Here is a 16,287-nt window from a genome sequence, read left to right on the forward strand (position 1 = left end):
AGGGCCAGCCCGGTGGCTCAGGTGGTTGGAGCGCTGTGCTCCTAACACTGAGGTCGCCGGTTCGATTCCCACAATGGCCAGTGAGCTGCACCCTCTACAGCTACGATTGTGAATAACGGCTCTCCCTGGAGCTGGGCTGCCATGAGCAGCCGGAAGTTGGTGTAAGCTGCTGTGGGTTACCGTGTGCTGCCATGAGTGGCCGGTGGCAAGCATGAGTGGCCGGTAGCCATTGTGAGTGACCGGCAGCCATCGTGAGCGACTGGTAGCCAGTGAGGGCTGCTGTGAGTGGCCAACTGATAACTGGCGACCAACTGCCTCAGCTGAGGGGGAGCGCAAGGCTCATAATACCAACATGGGTCAGGGAGCTGTGTCGCACACAACCAGACTGAGAAACTACGGCTTGAACTGGATTAGGTGGAAGAAGGGGAAAAAAAATAATAATAACCTCCTGCAGGAAAAACAGAGGACCTGTCATTTCCTGTTGATGTAATTAGTTGAAAGAAAAACTGCTAACTATAACAATATGTGACAAGCTTTATCACGGAGAATTTTGCGAAGCCAAGCATCAGCACTTACAGTATGCACTTGTGGTGGTCGGTGATGCACTGTTAGCTGAGGTCCTGTTGATCCCAGGGTTAGTCCATTGTTTACGACATACGTAGTTGCTTGAGGCACTCGAACTGTGACACCTACAAAAGAAAATTAAGGAATAAATTAGAATTCTATTGTAAATTTTGTGGAACACTGATTAAACACTTGAAGTCAGTAAAGTGATGTTCTTAAAATACAAAAGGAAACATATTTCTAAAGTGAAGTCTACATTCAGCCAAAGTGTCCCTTGCGCATGAGGATAAAGACATTTTCATACATGCAAGCAACCAAAACAAAAAAACAAACAAAAAAAAAACTATCTCCATAAACCCTTTCTCAAGTAGTCAGTGGAGGATGTGTGCCACCAATGTAAGAGAGAAAATCAAGAAAAGAGGAAAACATGAGATACAAGGAAGAGGAGATCCAGCACAAGAAAGAAAGAAATGACTATTTACAAAATGACTATGAACAAAAATCCTAGAACACTGGTAGTACACCACATGCAGAAGGCAAACAGATCAGAATGGAGCAGTGTGATTCTAAAGACAGAAAAAGTGAAGCTGTCTTAGCAAAGATCTCTGCTGTCTTATCTTTTTAACCAGGACAGAAATCTCCACTAAGTTATCCTTGCCTTGTGTTATGAGGTTCCTCTTTCTCCATGCCCTGCTGATCAGCTGAGGATACTCGATCCACCCAACAGAAAACTGTTTTGACGTACAGCACGGCAAGATAAGCAGAAAACTGAGAGCCACCTATTGCCCCAACCATATTTCTTCCATATGTTCAGTACGTGGCCCATACTATAGTTCTGCAGGTACCGACTGTGGTGAGCCTAGTTACCCAGAATTCATTCATAACCCTCTTGACTGATTTCTCCAAACAAAGCTCTTGTAAATTTGAGAAAGTTGAAGCCAGACTATGAACCAGAGACTCTGCTTATTTATATTCTACTGGAAGCCATACCTAATAATGGCATTATTGTGATTTCTTTAAATAGCTAGATTTGTCCTTACTATTAAATTTTGCAAAACTAACTATTTTCAGTGATACCCATGTATAGGTGGCAAAACCATATAGAAAAGCAGAAAGTAAGGATGATTGTTACCTCTGACTGAAAGGCAGAGGGGTGCAATTAAGGGCAGGCATTTCTTAGCCTGGTGGGAAATTTATAGGTCGTTCAGTTTATTGTTTTTCTTTAAACTTTTAAATATACCTTTAATATAAGCTTCTGTTTGAATGATGTATTTTACTACTAAAAGAAATACATACAGATGCTTTTCAACTTATGATGGGGTTATATCCCAATAAACCCATTGTAAGTTGAAAATATTGTTAAGTTGAAAATGCATTTAATACACCTCACCTAATGAGCATCATAGCTTAGCCTGGCCTACCTGAAATGTGCTCAGAACACTTACATTAGTCTACAGTTCAGCAATTATCTTGAGTTTCATCTCAAGAGTAATTGCCTTTTTCTTCTCACCAGAAGCAGGAGACAAAGATGGGCATTTTGTAGACATGATGGAATGCAAAAACAATACGTAATATTTAAAAAATGCTGGTAACATAGTACATTGTAGAGTACCAGTTGTCTACCCTCATTGAATACATAGCTGACCGGGAGCTGTGGCTCGGTGCCCAGCATCATAAAAGAGGATCATATCACATATTGTTAGCCTGGGAAAGGATCAAATTCAAAATTCAAAGTATGGTTTCAACTGAATGTTTATTCCTTTTGTACCATAGCAAAGTCAAAAAATTGCATGTTGCAGGCCATCTTTATGTGGAAAATACAAGCTTTCTTTAATGTTTTCCCATGTTTTACTTCTCGGCCATCTAAGACTCTGTCTCATTGGAGGCTATCCATAACCATTATTTCTATCATCTGGGCTAAGTCATAATTAGTCATTCTCACTTTAATTAGGCAATTTATCTCTTAATAGAGTAGAGTGTAGACCAGCATCAAATACAGTACTGTAATTATACAGGTCATAAATGATTAAAGTGGAAGACAACATACAGAACACAAATCACATAACATGCATGTCCACTTTTTCTGGTCAACTCTCCTAACAAAAGAAAAATGAAAAATAGTTTATATATGACATGACAAACACTTTTTGCTAAATCTAATGTCAACAAAAGGCACTCCAACTAAATGCTGGAAAACTACCTGTAACGTGGGGCCATGTACAAGAAGAGAGTCTCTTACTATTTTGGGGATTGACCTGCCGAACAGCAGGAGCCTGCATAACAGCTCCTCGCAGGGGAGCCTGAGCTGGTGGTGCTGGCAGAGTTGTATAAACCACTTGGTGGTTTGCAGGAGCTCTTGGTACAGGAAGTCTTGTGGTCCCCTGAGTTACTGGACGCTGTGTTACATTCACGGTGGTTGGAGCTAATGACAAGCAGAAAAATGTATTTAAAATATAGTAAGTTCTATGGTAAGTGAAAGTATTAAGTGGTAACTTTACACATAAACTAATTAACTCTAATAAAGAGAGAACTGGAGATAACGGTCTCCTTTTGTAATCTTGATAGGGCCGAACAAAATTAATATTAAACAATCCAAACTTCACCTCAGAAAAGAGCACATCAACCATGTCCAAGGGCCTTTCCACTCTTTAGATTGACTAAATAAGCATGTGATGATAGCGAAAAGGTTTAGACTTGAGAGTATGACCTTATAGCAGTGACTTAGAAAACTTTCCCTCCCCAATGTTAGATTGTTCTTGGTAGAATGGAATTTTAGGCCCTCCCAACTCTCTACAAATGGGTATAAATCCAAAAGAGTTACTCTGCATTCCCTCAGTTCAAGAAACTGGTGGGCTATTGCAACACATTTTCTTCAGGTGAACCAAACCATCTCGCACTCAAAACAATAAAACATCCATTAATATACACACTTCTTCCTTCTCTACCCTGGCATTCCTCCTAATCTATGTTCCAGAGAGCACTAATGCCTTGAGTGAAGTTAATATGTATCTATCAAAAATGAGTCCTAAATGTTCACTTACAGCATGGAACTACAATAATGATTTAGGAGTGAACAGTTTTTTTGTTAATAACTCTCTGAATTAGAATCACATTTTACAAATGACCACATATAAACTATATAATAAAAACAATAAATCTTCTTTCTCTTGGAAAAATGGATTCTATAATAAAATTAATTTGAAGGTAAATGCTGGATATAACAAAGATAAAATGTTTTCTTTACTAAAGACTTTAATCTTTACATATCCTTTCAATGCGAGCCTTTAGAAAGGGGAAGAAAGTATACAAAGAGGAATACTCTCTTCATCTCTTTATTCCTCATTTTATTATCTATACTGCACATGGGTTTGCATAATGACATTTCCTTCTAAATTATCAAAATTAGGTGACTGTCATTTTAATTTCACTGGATAAAATTCCATGTGAACTCAGTGTTTTCCTTAGTGAGAAACGTGCTCATATAAGTGTTCTGCAGCTAAATCTCTAAGCAGTGAGCTATTTTATGAAGAAAAACTGTCTTGATTTGCTTCCAAACAGTTTAGGAGATACAGGCTACATCTTGAAAATGTCTGATTTAAAACTTCTTGAGAGGCAGCAAGTAAAATATTAGTGTATATCTCCTGATGGTAGTATTAGGCCAGTTAAAACTAGTTAAGAATTCTTTAAATAATTTATTGGCTATGATCAGAACGAATCATTACACCCATCCTGTCTAGAAAAACTCTATTCATTTCTGCTGTACATAGTGGCAGATGAAAAAGGCATACAATTTAAGTCTTCTAAATAAGCATTCTATATCCACTGCTGCTTCTTAAGACGGTCAGCAAAACTAAATTACATTGCATTCAAAAAGATACACTGTCTTCAAAAGAACAATGAGTCATTAATTTTCTATTTAACCTTCCATTTGATTCCACAGTCGATATACATCACTGTAGATAAAACTAAAGCTTCAGTTCAATGATTTAGCAAGTTTACCTGTAGGTAGTAAGTGTATTGTTGTCTGAGATGGTCCACTTGTCGGCACCCCAGATGGCTGAAGAGGTGGTGCTGGCTGGATGGGTTGCAATGGTCGAGACACAGGCTGAGAAGAACCCATGGTTGACACAGGAGTGTGATTTAGCTTTTTAGGTTCTGTGAATTAAAAGTGAGGCACTATGATTATTGATACAAAAAAAGCAGAAATACAGGTTTTTTCCTTTACGGGTGAATTTTACTTTTACTTGCCACTCAGTCACATTTATTGCTCAAATAACAATTTCTTTCTATTTTAATTATGTGTATTTTTGCCAGTTTGAAAACCAAGTCAGATCTTAAATAATCCACTGTGTGTTATCACAAATCTAATTTAGATTTACAGAAATACAGTTTTATGCTTTGTTTGTTTTCATGAAAGAATCCTACTTCTGAACTCAATATGTCAATTAGAATAATTTCATTTGTTACATTAATACATATTTAGGTATCTATGTCAAGGACATTCTCCTAGAAAAATATCTATAAATTGATGAGTAACTGAATTCCAAGTACTCTACTGTTATTTAGATTCTTTTATTTAATAATACAGATGGTTGCTTATTTACACTATCCAGTTTTTAAAATAAAATACACAGAGTGTCTATCTCAAAAAGGTCTCCAACAGCCTATGAAATAAATGTTTGCATCTCAGAAAAGGCCCTTAAAAGTAGGTAACCACTATAAGGAGTAATATAAAAATGATCCCCATTAATTTTAGTCCTGTGGAATTCTAAAATATAAATAAATTTCTATGTAAATAAAGTTCTAAAATGTAAATAAAATTTAAGGCATTAACAAGTGATGTTTTAATTGGGTACTGATGGAGAACAGTGCACTTTAGAAAAGGAGAATTTAAGGTACACTCAAAGGTGGAGAAATGGAAAGAGATCCCACGAGGCAGGGAAATGGCAAGAGCACTGATAATAAACTTTGCTTACTTTACTTTTTTTTTATTCAGAATCAGCCCTATCTGAATCTTCTCAAAAATAACTTGTACTTATTTTTGTCCTCTAGGAATTAATAACATTTAGACTTGCCTATAAAAAGAGAGTGAAAGCAACAGAGACAATTTGAAACTTTTTAAGAATAATCATACTGGTATAAATTCAACCCTGACAAATGATGGCATAAATCTTCTAATTTTACAGTAGTTTTACACCAAAAAAAACTCCAAAAAATTACTTGACCGTCATAGACACAATTGTATAGTTACTTAATTTTGTTTTCCTAAAACCAAATGAACTATCTTGTTCCCTAAAATATAATTTTTTAAATCTTCAGGTTTTTAAAAATTTAATGTCTTTAAGGTCATAATTAACTTACACCTGGTTTTAACTATATTTTCAACACGCATTATTTAATTATCACCACAGAGTTTTACAGGTATATCTGTAAAAAGTTATTTTGTGCAGTCAAATAAGTTTGAAAACTACTTTATATCTTGAATCATTCCTGGAGATTTACATTGTAAACTAACATAGTAAAGGCTCAGAGATGTCTGTAGTAAAAAACAACAACAACAACAACAAAAACAATATAATTTTGTTTCCTAAGCATTACCCAAGCATATTTAACCACGGAACTTTTCATAGAACACCTATTAACACTGCAGAAGAATAATCTGGAATATTGGCAAATATCTATCCAATATAATTTTTAAATATTATCACTCAGAATAATATTGAGGATTTTGAGTGTGCATGCTTAAGCTTCCTAACATTACTTTCATTTTTATTTAAATAATACTTAGTAAAGGAAATTAATTCAAATAACCAAAATTAAGTGTATGCACATGTAAAACTACCTACAACAAAACACACACACACACACACACACACACACACACACACACACACAACATTAGTGTCAGAAGACCTGGGTTTGATTCCCAGTTCCCTTACTGACTCATATTCTCTGAGTCAATGCTCAACTCTAAAATGGGCATTACAGGGTTATTGCAAAGATCAAGTGAAATAACATATAAAAAGAGAGGTGCTCCTTAAGTCAAATATTCTTCTAATTGCTGTTTTCCTCTATGCCTTGTTCATATTCACTCAAGATTTGATTTCTACTTTTAAATTCTAATCTAAAAAAACTCTCATTTTAGAAAGGATACAAATACACCAGGCATAAACTCTAAGTATCTGTCTTCGTTGAATATTATACTGGATTAAGAGGAAAAAATGGTATCAAAGCATCACTCAGAATGATTATTTATATTCAAGTACCTTGTGAAACTCCACTCTCTTCATCATCTATTGTGAGATCAATGACACCACCAGAATCACTGCCTGTGGCTTTGCCACTCTGAAAAACAAAATTTATTCATTTTGCAAAAGAAACTCTGGCAGACATAAAGGAAAAATGAAAGAATACTAAGGAGAAATGAGGATAAAAAGTCGCCTGGTTCAATCTGGATCCCTAAATGACTTTACCTGAAGAAATAGTTTGTCAGATAAATGACTCCAGGATACTCATGACCTAAACATCTGCCACATAAAAACTAATTTTGAAATATTTTCATAAGAAATTCTAGAAGCTTTTAAAAATAAAGCTATCAATTGCTCAGAGTTATGAAAATAATTAGGTACCTTAAGTAATAAGTGATTACTACAACATCATGCATTTTCTAACATTTAAAATGTTGAATAATTCTACATTAAATTGTCAGTATTAATTCACAAAAATACCAAAGGCAACTGTAAAGCTAGAATTAGGTTAGATAAAATAATCTAAATCCATTTTTTCTCTAAAAAATGTTATGGTCTGATAGGATATGGTATACGGTACTATTAACTGACATTCAAATTGACTAAAGGCAACATTGTCCAAAATCATTAGAAACGTAATTTTAAAAAAGTTTAAAACTATACAATAGCAACAAAAAAGGAAAGCAATACAACACAGACCTAAAGAACCAGGATCTTCAAGTCAAAAAGACCGAGTGCATCTTTAGTTCCACTACTTATTAGCTATGTGAATTTATGTTACAAGGTAATTTCCTCAATTTGCAAAATTTGGATATGGAGTTTATTATATGATTAATCTACATATGTATACAAAGAGATTAATACCAGGTGTGATATCTGGTCACCACTTAATAAAGTCATGTGCCATATAACGACCTTTTGTCAGCGTTGAATTTAATATACAACAGTTGTTCCATAAGATTAAAATGTAGCTGAAAATTCCTATCGCCTAGTGACATCGTGACATCGCCTAGTGATAACATCACAGTACAACATATTACTGACATGTTTGTGGTGATACTGGTATAAACAAACCCACTGCACTGCCACCTATATAAAAGTATAGCACATACAATTATGTACAGTACACTGTACTTGATAATAATAAAGGATGTTACTGATTTATGTATTTACTATAGAATATTTTTTATTGTTATTTTAGAGTGTCCTCTTTCTACTTATACAAAGAATTTGTTGTAAAACAGTCTGCTGTGTTATGCTGGCAGCAGCATCATATATCTTGTGTTTACCATCTTTCTTGAGTGCATCGTTTTGTCTTAATGTTGTTTTGTACAGTAACACAATGTACAGGCTTGTAGCCTAGGAACAACAGGCTGTACCAGATAGCCTAAGTGTGTAATAGGCTAGACATCTAGGTTTGTGTAACTGCACTCACTCTATGATGTTTACACAATGATGAAATCACCTAATGATACATTTCTCAGAACATATCCCAGTTGTCAAGTAGTCCATGGCTGTATATGAGTATGCTAATCATAATTACTTTATATGTTATACTGTAGATTAACTCGAAATGATTAAGGTTTTCATCTGCAAAACTCAAATTTTGTGACGTTAAAGAAAATAATTCCTTACAGTTAGAAAATTCAGGCCCAATTCCAAGACAATGATATAAATTCTAAATCTTACAATTATAAGCCGTTATGATAATGACTACATAGAAAATGACCTTCTTAACAAACACCACAAACCTGTAAAATACAATAATAGCAGTTCTTAAAAAATTCTCAAAGAACGTAACAGAATCCACTTGCTACAACATATCTATAAGATCTACTTTTAAAATTTCCTAAATTTTAGTGTGATCTCCGAAGCATGGCAGCATGAGCGGTCCCCCTGACCTCTCCCCTTGAAGTTACAAGTTGTACAGTTATAATTCAACAAAGGATTCCCTGCTCAACACACAACCATATCTGAGAGATCTGCATCAAAACATCTGAAGGGGCCAGTGCTGGGATTTCATAGGTTGGGTGCCCCATTGCCCACCACATTCCCTCATGGGGGTGGTGCCCTGATACAGAGTCAACTTGGTCACAGAGGAACTGCCTGCCTCTCCAGGGAATACAAGGCATTTTCCAATGAACCTCAGAGATCCAAGAAGCCCAAGCATCGCAAGAGAAAAATAAAACACTTGCCCTCCAGCGCCATCTACTGGAAAACAAAAGAAAGATTTCTTATCAACCTGCTAAAGAAGTGTCACTCATAAAATTTACTAAATTTTAAATTTATCAAAAATTACTCGAAAAATATGCAAAGCCCAGTAAAGTAGAATCCAACTAAAGACAAAATATAGTCAACAGAAAATGACTCCAAGTGGAGCCAGATGATAATTCAGCAAAGACTTCAAAACAGCTGTTAAAAATATGATCAAAGAATTAAAGGAAAATATGATATTAATGAATGTACAAATAAGAAATCTCAGAAGTAGAAACTGAAAAACAAAAGTAGAAAGGCAACAGAAGAATTGAGATAGAATACCAAAAAAACAAAAGATACAAAATCAAGAAAAAAAGCACACAGCGGGGCCGGCCCAGTGGCTCAGGTGGTTAGAGCTCCGAGCTCCTAACTCCAAAGGCTGCCGGTTCGATTCCCACATGGGCCAGTGGGCTCTCAACCACAAGGTTGCCAGTTTGATTCCTTGACTCCCGCAAGGGATGGTGGGCAGCAGCGCCCCCTGCAACTAAGATTGAACACGGCACCTTGGGCTGAGCTGCTGCTGAGTTCCCGGATGGCTCAGTTGGTTAGAGCGCGTCCTCTCAACCACAAGGTTGCCGGTTCGACTCCCGCAAGGGATGGTGGGCTGTGCCCCCTTCAATTAGAAAACGGCAACTGGACCTGGAGCTGAGCTGCGCCCTCCACAACTAAGATTGAAAGGACAACAACTTGACTTGGAAAAAAAGTCCGGGAAGTACACACTGTTCCCCAATAAAGTCCTGTTCCCCTTCCCCCAATAAAATCTTTAAAAAGAAAAAAGAAAAAAAAAGCACACAGAAACAAAAAAATAGATAAAACAAATTTTAAAAATTACAAAACAGTAGATGTAAATATAACCATATCAGTAATTATAATAACTGTAAATAGATTGAAATTGTCTATCAAAATGTAAGGATTATCAGATGGGATAAGACATCAAGAAAACAAGCAATAGGGCTGGCCCAGGGCTCAGGCGGTTGGAGCTCTGTGCTCCTAATGCCGAAGGCTGCCGGTTCGATTCCCACATGGGCCAGTGGGCTCTCAACCACAAGATTGCTGGTTCAATTTCTCAATGCCCACAAAGGATGGTGGGCTGCGCCCCTCGACTCCCACAAGGGATGGTGGGCTCTGCCCCCTGCAACTAAGATTGAACACGGCACCTTGAGCTGAGCTGCCGCTGAGCTCCTAGATGGCTCAGTTGGTTGGACTGCATCTCTCAAACACAAGGTTGCCAGTTCAACTCCCACAAAGGATGGTGGGCTGCGCCCGCTGCAACAAACAATGGTGACTGGACCTGGGGCTGAACTGTGCCCTCCACAACCAAGATTGAAAGGACAACAACTTGACTTGTAAAAAGGCCTGGAAGTACACACTATTCCCCAATAAAGTCCTGTTCCCCTTCCCCAATAAAATCTTTAAAAAAAAAACCCCATAAGAAATAACTATATTTTTTCTCCTACTGTGTTTCTCTGATAATAAGACCTAACCGGACAATTAGTTCTAATGCATCTTTTGGAGCAAAAATTAATATAAGAGCTGGTCTTATTTAACTATAATATAAGACTGGGTATAATATAATATAAAAAAAATAATACTGGGTCTTATATAAGACTGGGTGTTATATAATATAACATAAGACCGGGTCTTATATTAACTTTTGTGCCAAGACGCATTAGAGCTGATAGTCCAGCTAGGTCTTATTTTCAGGGAAACACGGTAGATACTCACTTTAAATACAAAGATACAAACACACTGAAAAAAGTAATAATAAAAAAGCACTGTGAACATGTAAGTATTAGACAATATACAAAGATGGAAACTTTATCATGATAGAAGTATCAATTTGTGTATTTCTCCCATTAATTTTGTTGCCTTCACTTAATATGTTTTGATACTCTATTGTAAGGTGTATATTCTTCTATAATGTGTAATCTATAATAGGATAAGAAGGTCTGAAATCAAATCCAATCTACTCAAATTATATTTTTATTGGTCATAACCTGACAAATACAATCACCTATTATCATATACTATAAAGGTAGTTTCCTGAGTATATTTTCTTCTATAGAAATAAAATTGGTAATCATTTCAATAATTATTAACAGCAATTATAAGATAATCATGATAGCTGGCATTATTGCTACTGGGCACTGTGCTAAATATTTTATATTAGTTAACAAATTTGATCTTTACAATAATTCTATGAAGTGGGTAATAGCATTAGTCATATTTTATAGGTGAGAAATTCAAGGTTTTAAATAACTTGCTCAAAGGTTATCCACTAATAAGTGACAGGAACCAGATTGCCTGACTCTAGAGCTTATTACCTTTACGCCACCAGGTGCAGACATATATACATGTATATGTATCTTTACATTTCTTTCTGACATCATCTCCAAGAAAACTGATCTAATCAGAGACATCACACATTTATATCTGCATTTACATATTACTGAAGTTCTCAACTAAAACTATCAAAAAAAAATCAAGTAGGTTTTAATACTAAAACTCTGTAAGAAGTTACCTAATCATGTATAATTCCTCAAAATGACCACTCTTATTAAGTGAACACTAAGAAAATTTCAAGAGAGCAAAGATATGAGCTTTGTAGTTTTGTTTTGTAATAAAACAAATAAAAAAAGAATATATATGAAAGGCGACAGTAGGGCACTTCAATAATTGCGAAGAACTTTAATACAGAAGACCTGGTTGTTTACTCCTTGAACATTGTTCCCAGGGAACTTGTACTATAACTGAGACTTGGTTAGCTACCAAGACTGTGGCCCTTGGAAAGTTTACATCAATGATTGATAATTTTCTTAAGTACACCTTAACAAGTGGACTGTGTCATACTGGCTTAACAGAACTGATTTGCACAAACATCTAGACTGATGATGTATGGGGTCTTGAGTTTTGACTGTCATGGCTAGTTACATAGAAAGACATGGCTATATGACCAGCCCTCTAAAATACCTTTGACCTTGAGACTCAGTGAAGCATCTCTGAGCAAAGACTCCTAGGGCACATGTCCCTGCAGTTAATAAGAGAGAGAGAAAGCATATCCTATGCGATACTGGACAGGGGAGGACTAAGAAGCCTGTATTCGATACTTGTATTTTTCCTATTATTTTTGTTCTCTACCTTTTTTGCTGTGTAAACTATAACCATGAGTATGAACTGCTATGGGCCTTATGAGTCCTTCTAGCAAATCAACAAACCTGAGAGTGAGCCTGAGTTCCTCAAAATGGCAATATAACTACAGATAGCAGCATAAAAAGAATTCCACATTGTTTTACAATGTATACTAATAATTTGAATAAATAAGTTTATTTTTCACTATTTAATATATATTAATGTATTACGGAAAATGAGATGTATGAATAAAATATATGAAATAAGTTAAACATTTATTTGGAGGACATTAGAGAAATCTTCATTCAAGAACTATACAGATAATATTTTACATATTTAATGATTTCCTAATTAGGTATGGTTGAACAATTATTTCCATACAAGCCATCCAGATTCCTTCTAACCTATGCACTAGACTTCAAGTGTTCAGAAGTACAACTAAGTAAAATTTGGCATAGAAAAAATAAATTAGCCACATGTACTTAGAAAGTGATATTCTACTAAAGAATCACAGGCTGTTTCACACTATTTTCTATTTGCTAGTAAGTGGCAAGTAGCAAATACTAATTTCTTAATATAGCTTCAAAAAAAAATAAATAATGTCACATTAATGAGATATTCAGCACAAGGACAAAAATTACGTTTGTACAAGAAAATTCAAGCCAGCAGAGCACAGATTTATAATTGGCAGCACATAGATATTTCCATAATGGTTTCTCATTATATAATAAACTTGCATCTTTATTATTCATATCCATAACTAGCACTCATTCAAAGCTGAAACTTTGCTATTTTTGACAAGGCATTACTTTAGCACGTTAGCTGCCTAGTCAAACTGCTTGATTGTGTTTTTCATGCTCTGGTATTGAATTCCTCTTCCTCTCAGCCAAGTAAAATATCTACTGAGAGCCTAATATATTTGGTTGTACTAGCTCTTTGCTGTCTGATACAGTCAGTGTTTCAGGTGACTTTTGGATTGACTGATACAAGTTGTTTCATCAAATATATCAGTTATATACTACAGTATACAGTGAAATATTTCAGATTCTAAAACGTGAAGTGTGGAATAACACATAATGTTTTAGATTTTCTAGAATATAATGAGCAGTTGATATAATTGGATTTTATATTGTTTTGTTTTTTAATTTTTCTTAAATTTTAAAAGTATAGCAACTTTTGTATCAATTTTAATTTCACTTAAACTTTTACAATATTAGATATACTTCATTTCAGTAATCCAATATAATTTCTTGCAATGATGAAAATGTTCTATATCTGTGTTTTTTAATATGATAGTCACCAGACATATGTGGCGATTGGTCTTGAAATGAAGCTACTGTGGCAGAGGAAGTAGCTTTTTAATTTAAAAAACTTCATTTGACTACCATATTGTAGTCTGAGCGGCTACCATATTAGACAGCATAACTCTAGGAGAACCACCATTTCTAAGATGATAAAACACAGCCATTACAATGTCCATTTTCCTGTACTGAAAATGTTACATAGCTTGTCCAAACAACAACAAAAAAATCACAAAGCGAAATAAAGACATTTGTAAATTCTTGGTTCAGTTTTAGGTTTACCTTATAAAGTAAGGCTATACTTCCTATAAATATCACATTAAAAAAAATGAATAATCAATATTTTCTATATCACGTGTCTTCTAGAAAATACCCCATATATTTTTAATTGAAAATATAGCAAAAAATCCACAAGATAGCCTCAGAAATCATCACAAGTGTGACCTTTAATATCATACACAAAGACTGCTAACATTTGTATGAAAAAAAATATTTCTGATTCTTTAATTTGATCTGTAAACCATGGTATATATCTAGCTTTGGTCAAAAATCCATCATTTTAAAAAGCAAAACAATCATAATTAAAGATCGTTATACCCTGTTTTAAAATTCATGTCATTTATTCATGCCTGACTTATTCAAGACTGTGTTTCTAGGAAAAATATGAATTTCTGAACTGGATTAAGAGGAAGGAAAGAAAATAAAATTATCAAGAACCTCATGATTTCTCTATAAATTATTATACCTAAAGCACCATAATGAAAGAAGTAGAAAGAACATTGTTAATACAGGAAAAAAGTAGTTACTCCATTCCTGGGTCATTAAGATTTAACATGAAAAAGTATTAAGACCAGCAAAGTGCTAATAAACTATCAGAAAGACTAAGATTTTCTTTCCAGAAAGCTATTACTGATCAACTTTGAAGAAACTAAAATGGTGCCACTGTATATGTATTGGGGTGGGTGAAGGAGGGGATCCTTATAAAGATAGGCCAGAAGGAACCCACATGTGTAGACTGAACATTTACATTACATGAAAGGCAAATAAATGCACTGTCAATTATATAATCGAAGCAGTTAGTTAATATAATAAACTAATATTATCTCTAAGAGAATTACTAAGCAAAAAAACTCACTTCATGCTAAATATTACAGAGAAGCTGTTTGAAAATCTTTGGAGAGTTGTAAAAAAAAAAAAAAAAAACACAATAATTTTCATCATACTAAAGAATTCTGATAGAAATCCATTCTCCTGTGTACTGTAATTAGAATTTCAATTTGAAACAAGGAAAATCTTACCTGTGATGTGCTATCAGCTGCTTTCTTATTAACAGAAGCATCTATTGTTTTGTTTGCCTGGTTTTCTGAGGAGTCAAAAAAAAATAAAAAGGTCAGAGCCATTTTTAAAAGCACCTATAAAATATGCTAGGTTCGGCTGTTTCATATTCAACAATTTATGTACTGTTCCCCAATATTTTTTTTGTCTGTCAATGTTACATACATAAATGAACTCTCTCATAGACCACTGCTACAGTATCTTTCAGACAGGCGTATTCACAATAGAGATCAAAAAACTTCACAGATCCGTTGACCCCCAAATTTTAACTCTATTCTAAGAAATACCTCAGGGAAATAATTTAAATGTTGCGACTTAACTTAAATGTGTGTAACTTAAATGTTGTAACATGAATGAATGGTTAAATAAAATATAATTCTTCCATACTATTAGAGAAACAAATTTAATAACATGGCCAAAATGTGGTAAGTTTATTAGAAAAAAAATTACAAACAGTGATTCTGGCAAAATACATATGGATAATCTCAGTAGTTCAATCACAGATGATTTTTCTTTATTCATTTTTCAATTAAGTTGTGCTAAGTTTGTGTTGTACACATGTATACACACATGTTACTTTCAAAATAGCATGGATAGTAAACCAATGTTTCTCTGCCTCAATTTTTAAAGAGAAGGCATTGAATTTTATCAAATATCTTTAGTAGCTACTGAAGTGATTATTTAGTTTTTTCCTCTTTGGTAATGTGGTAAATTACATTAACAAGAGTTTTCTAATGTTGAAACATACCATTCTTGCTTTCTGTAGATAAAAATCTTCTTGGTCAAAATTTGGCATTCCTTTCATTTGCAAATCTTTCTTCATAATACATATAGAGTAAACCATTTATGTTAAAAAAAATACAGGAGATACAAATATGTATTTCCATATACATACAGAGGGTGCCAAAAAATGTATTTCCTTAAAATATACACATTTTAAGGGAAAAACTACTAAAATTGTAATACTCAACATACACCGATAACAAAATATGAATACAAGTCACGTTTGACTTCTGCAATTACAAGAGGTGCTCAAAGTGGTTACCATTAGCATCCAGACACTTCTGATTACAGCGAACTACTGCTTGAGCATAGATAACATCTCTCAAAATATGTATACATTTTTTTGGCACCCCCGGTATATAAACCTGTAAATTTAAAAAAATCAGAGTAAACATCTACCTGTTAAAGAGGTTTTTCCAGGCCAAGGAAGTAAAAATGAGGACCTTACCATTCCTCTCTATCCTATCTGAATTATCTTAGTTCTTTTTGTAGGCAGAATATATTATTTACTTTTAAAAGATATCTTTAAATTACTTCATTTATAATTAATCAGTATCTATTTTGGATTGTGGAGCTCCTGAAATACTACTTAATAAAAAACTAATTCCAGGTTACTGATGCTACGTGGTAGAGTATTAAAATATACTGATGACATTACCAAAACATCAGTG

At 34.4% G+C, this 16,287-nt stretch overlaps 1 protein-coding gene across 4 annotated transcripts in view; it reads right to left on the reverse strand.

Moving 5' to 3' along the window:
* The window catches only part of ATF7IP (activating transcription factor 7 interacting protein), a 115,387-nt gene that overhangs the window by 7,220 nt on the left and 91,880 nt on the right, over window positions 1-16,287 (reverse strand). For all 4 annotated transcript variants that reach the window (XM_019744727.2, XM_019744729.2, XM_019744728.2 and 1 more), the window contains exons 10-14: window positions 14,797-14,861; window positions 6,831-6,909; window positions 4,564-4,719; window positions 2,804-2,986; window positions 577-689 (exon numbers count right to left, since the gene is read on the reverse strand). In XM_019744727.2, coding sequence (XP_019600286.2) covers window positions 577-689; window positions 2,804-2,986; window positions 4,564-4,719; window positions 6,831-6,909; window positions 14,797-14,861 — 596 coding nt within the window. The remainder of the gene's footprint in view (window positions 1-576; window positions 690-2,803; window positions 2,987-4,563; window positions 4,720-6,830; window positions 6,910-14,796; window positions 14,862-16,287) is intronic.

The sequence above is a fragment of the Rhinolophus sinicus genome, linkage group LG02 (assembly GCF_036562045.2).
Source record: "Rhinolophus sinicus isolate RSC01 linkage group LG02, ASM3656204v1, whole genome shotgun sequence".
Taxonomy (NCBI): Eukaryota; Metazoa; Chordata; class Mammalia; order Chiroptera; family Rhinolophidae; genus Rhinolophus; species Rhinolophus sinicus.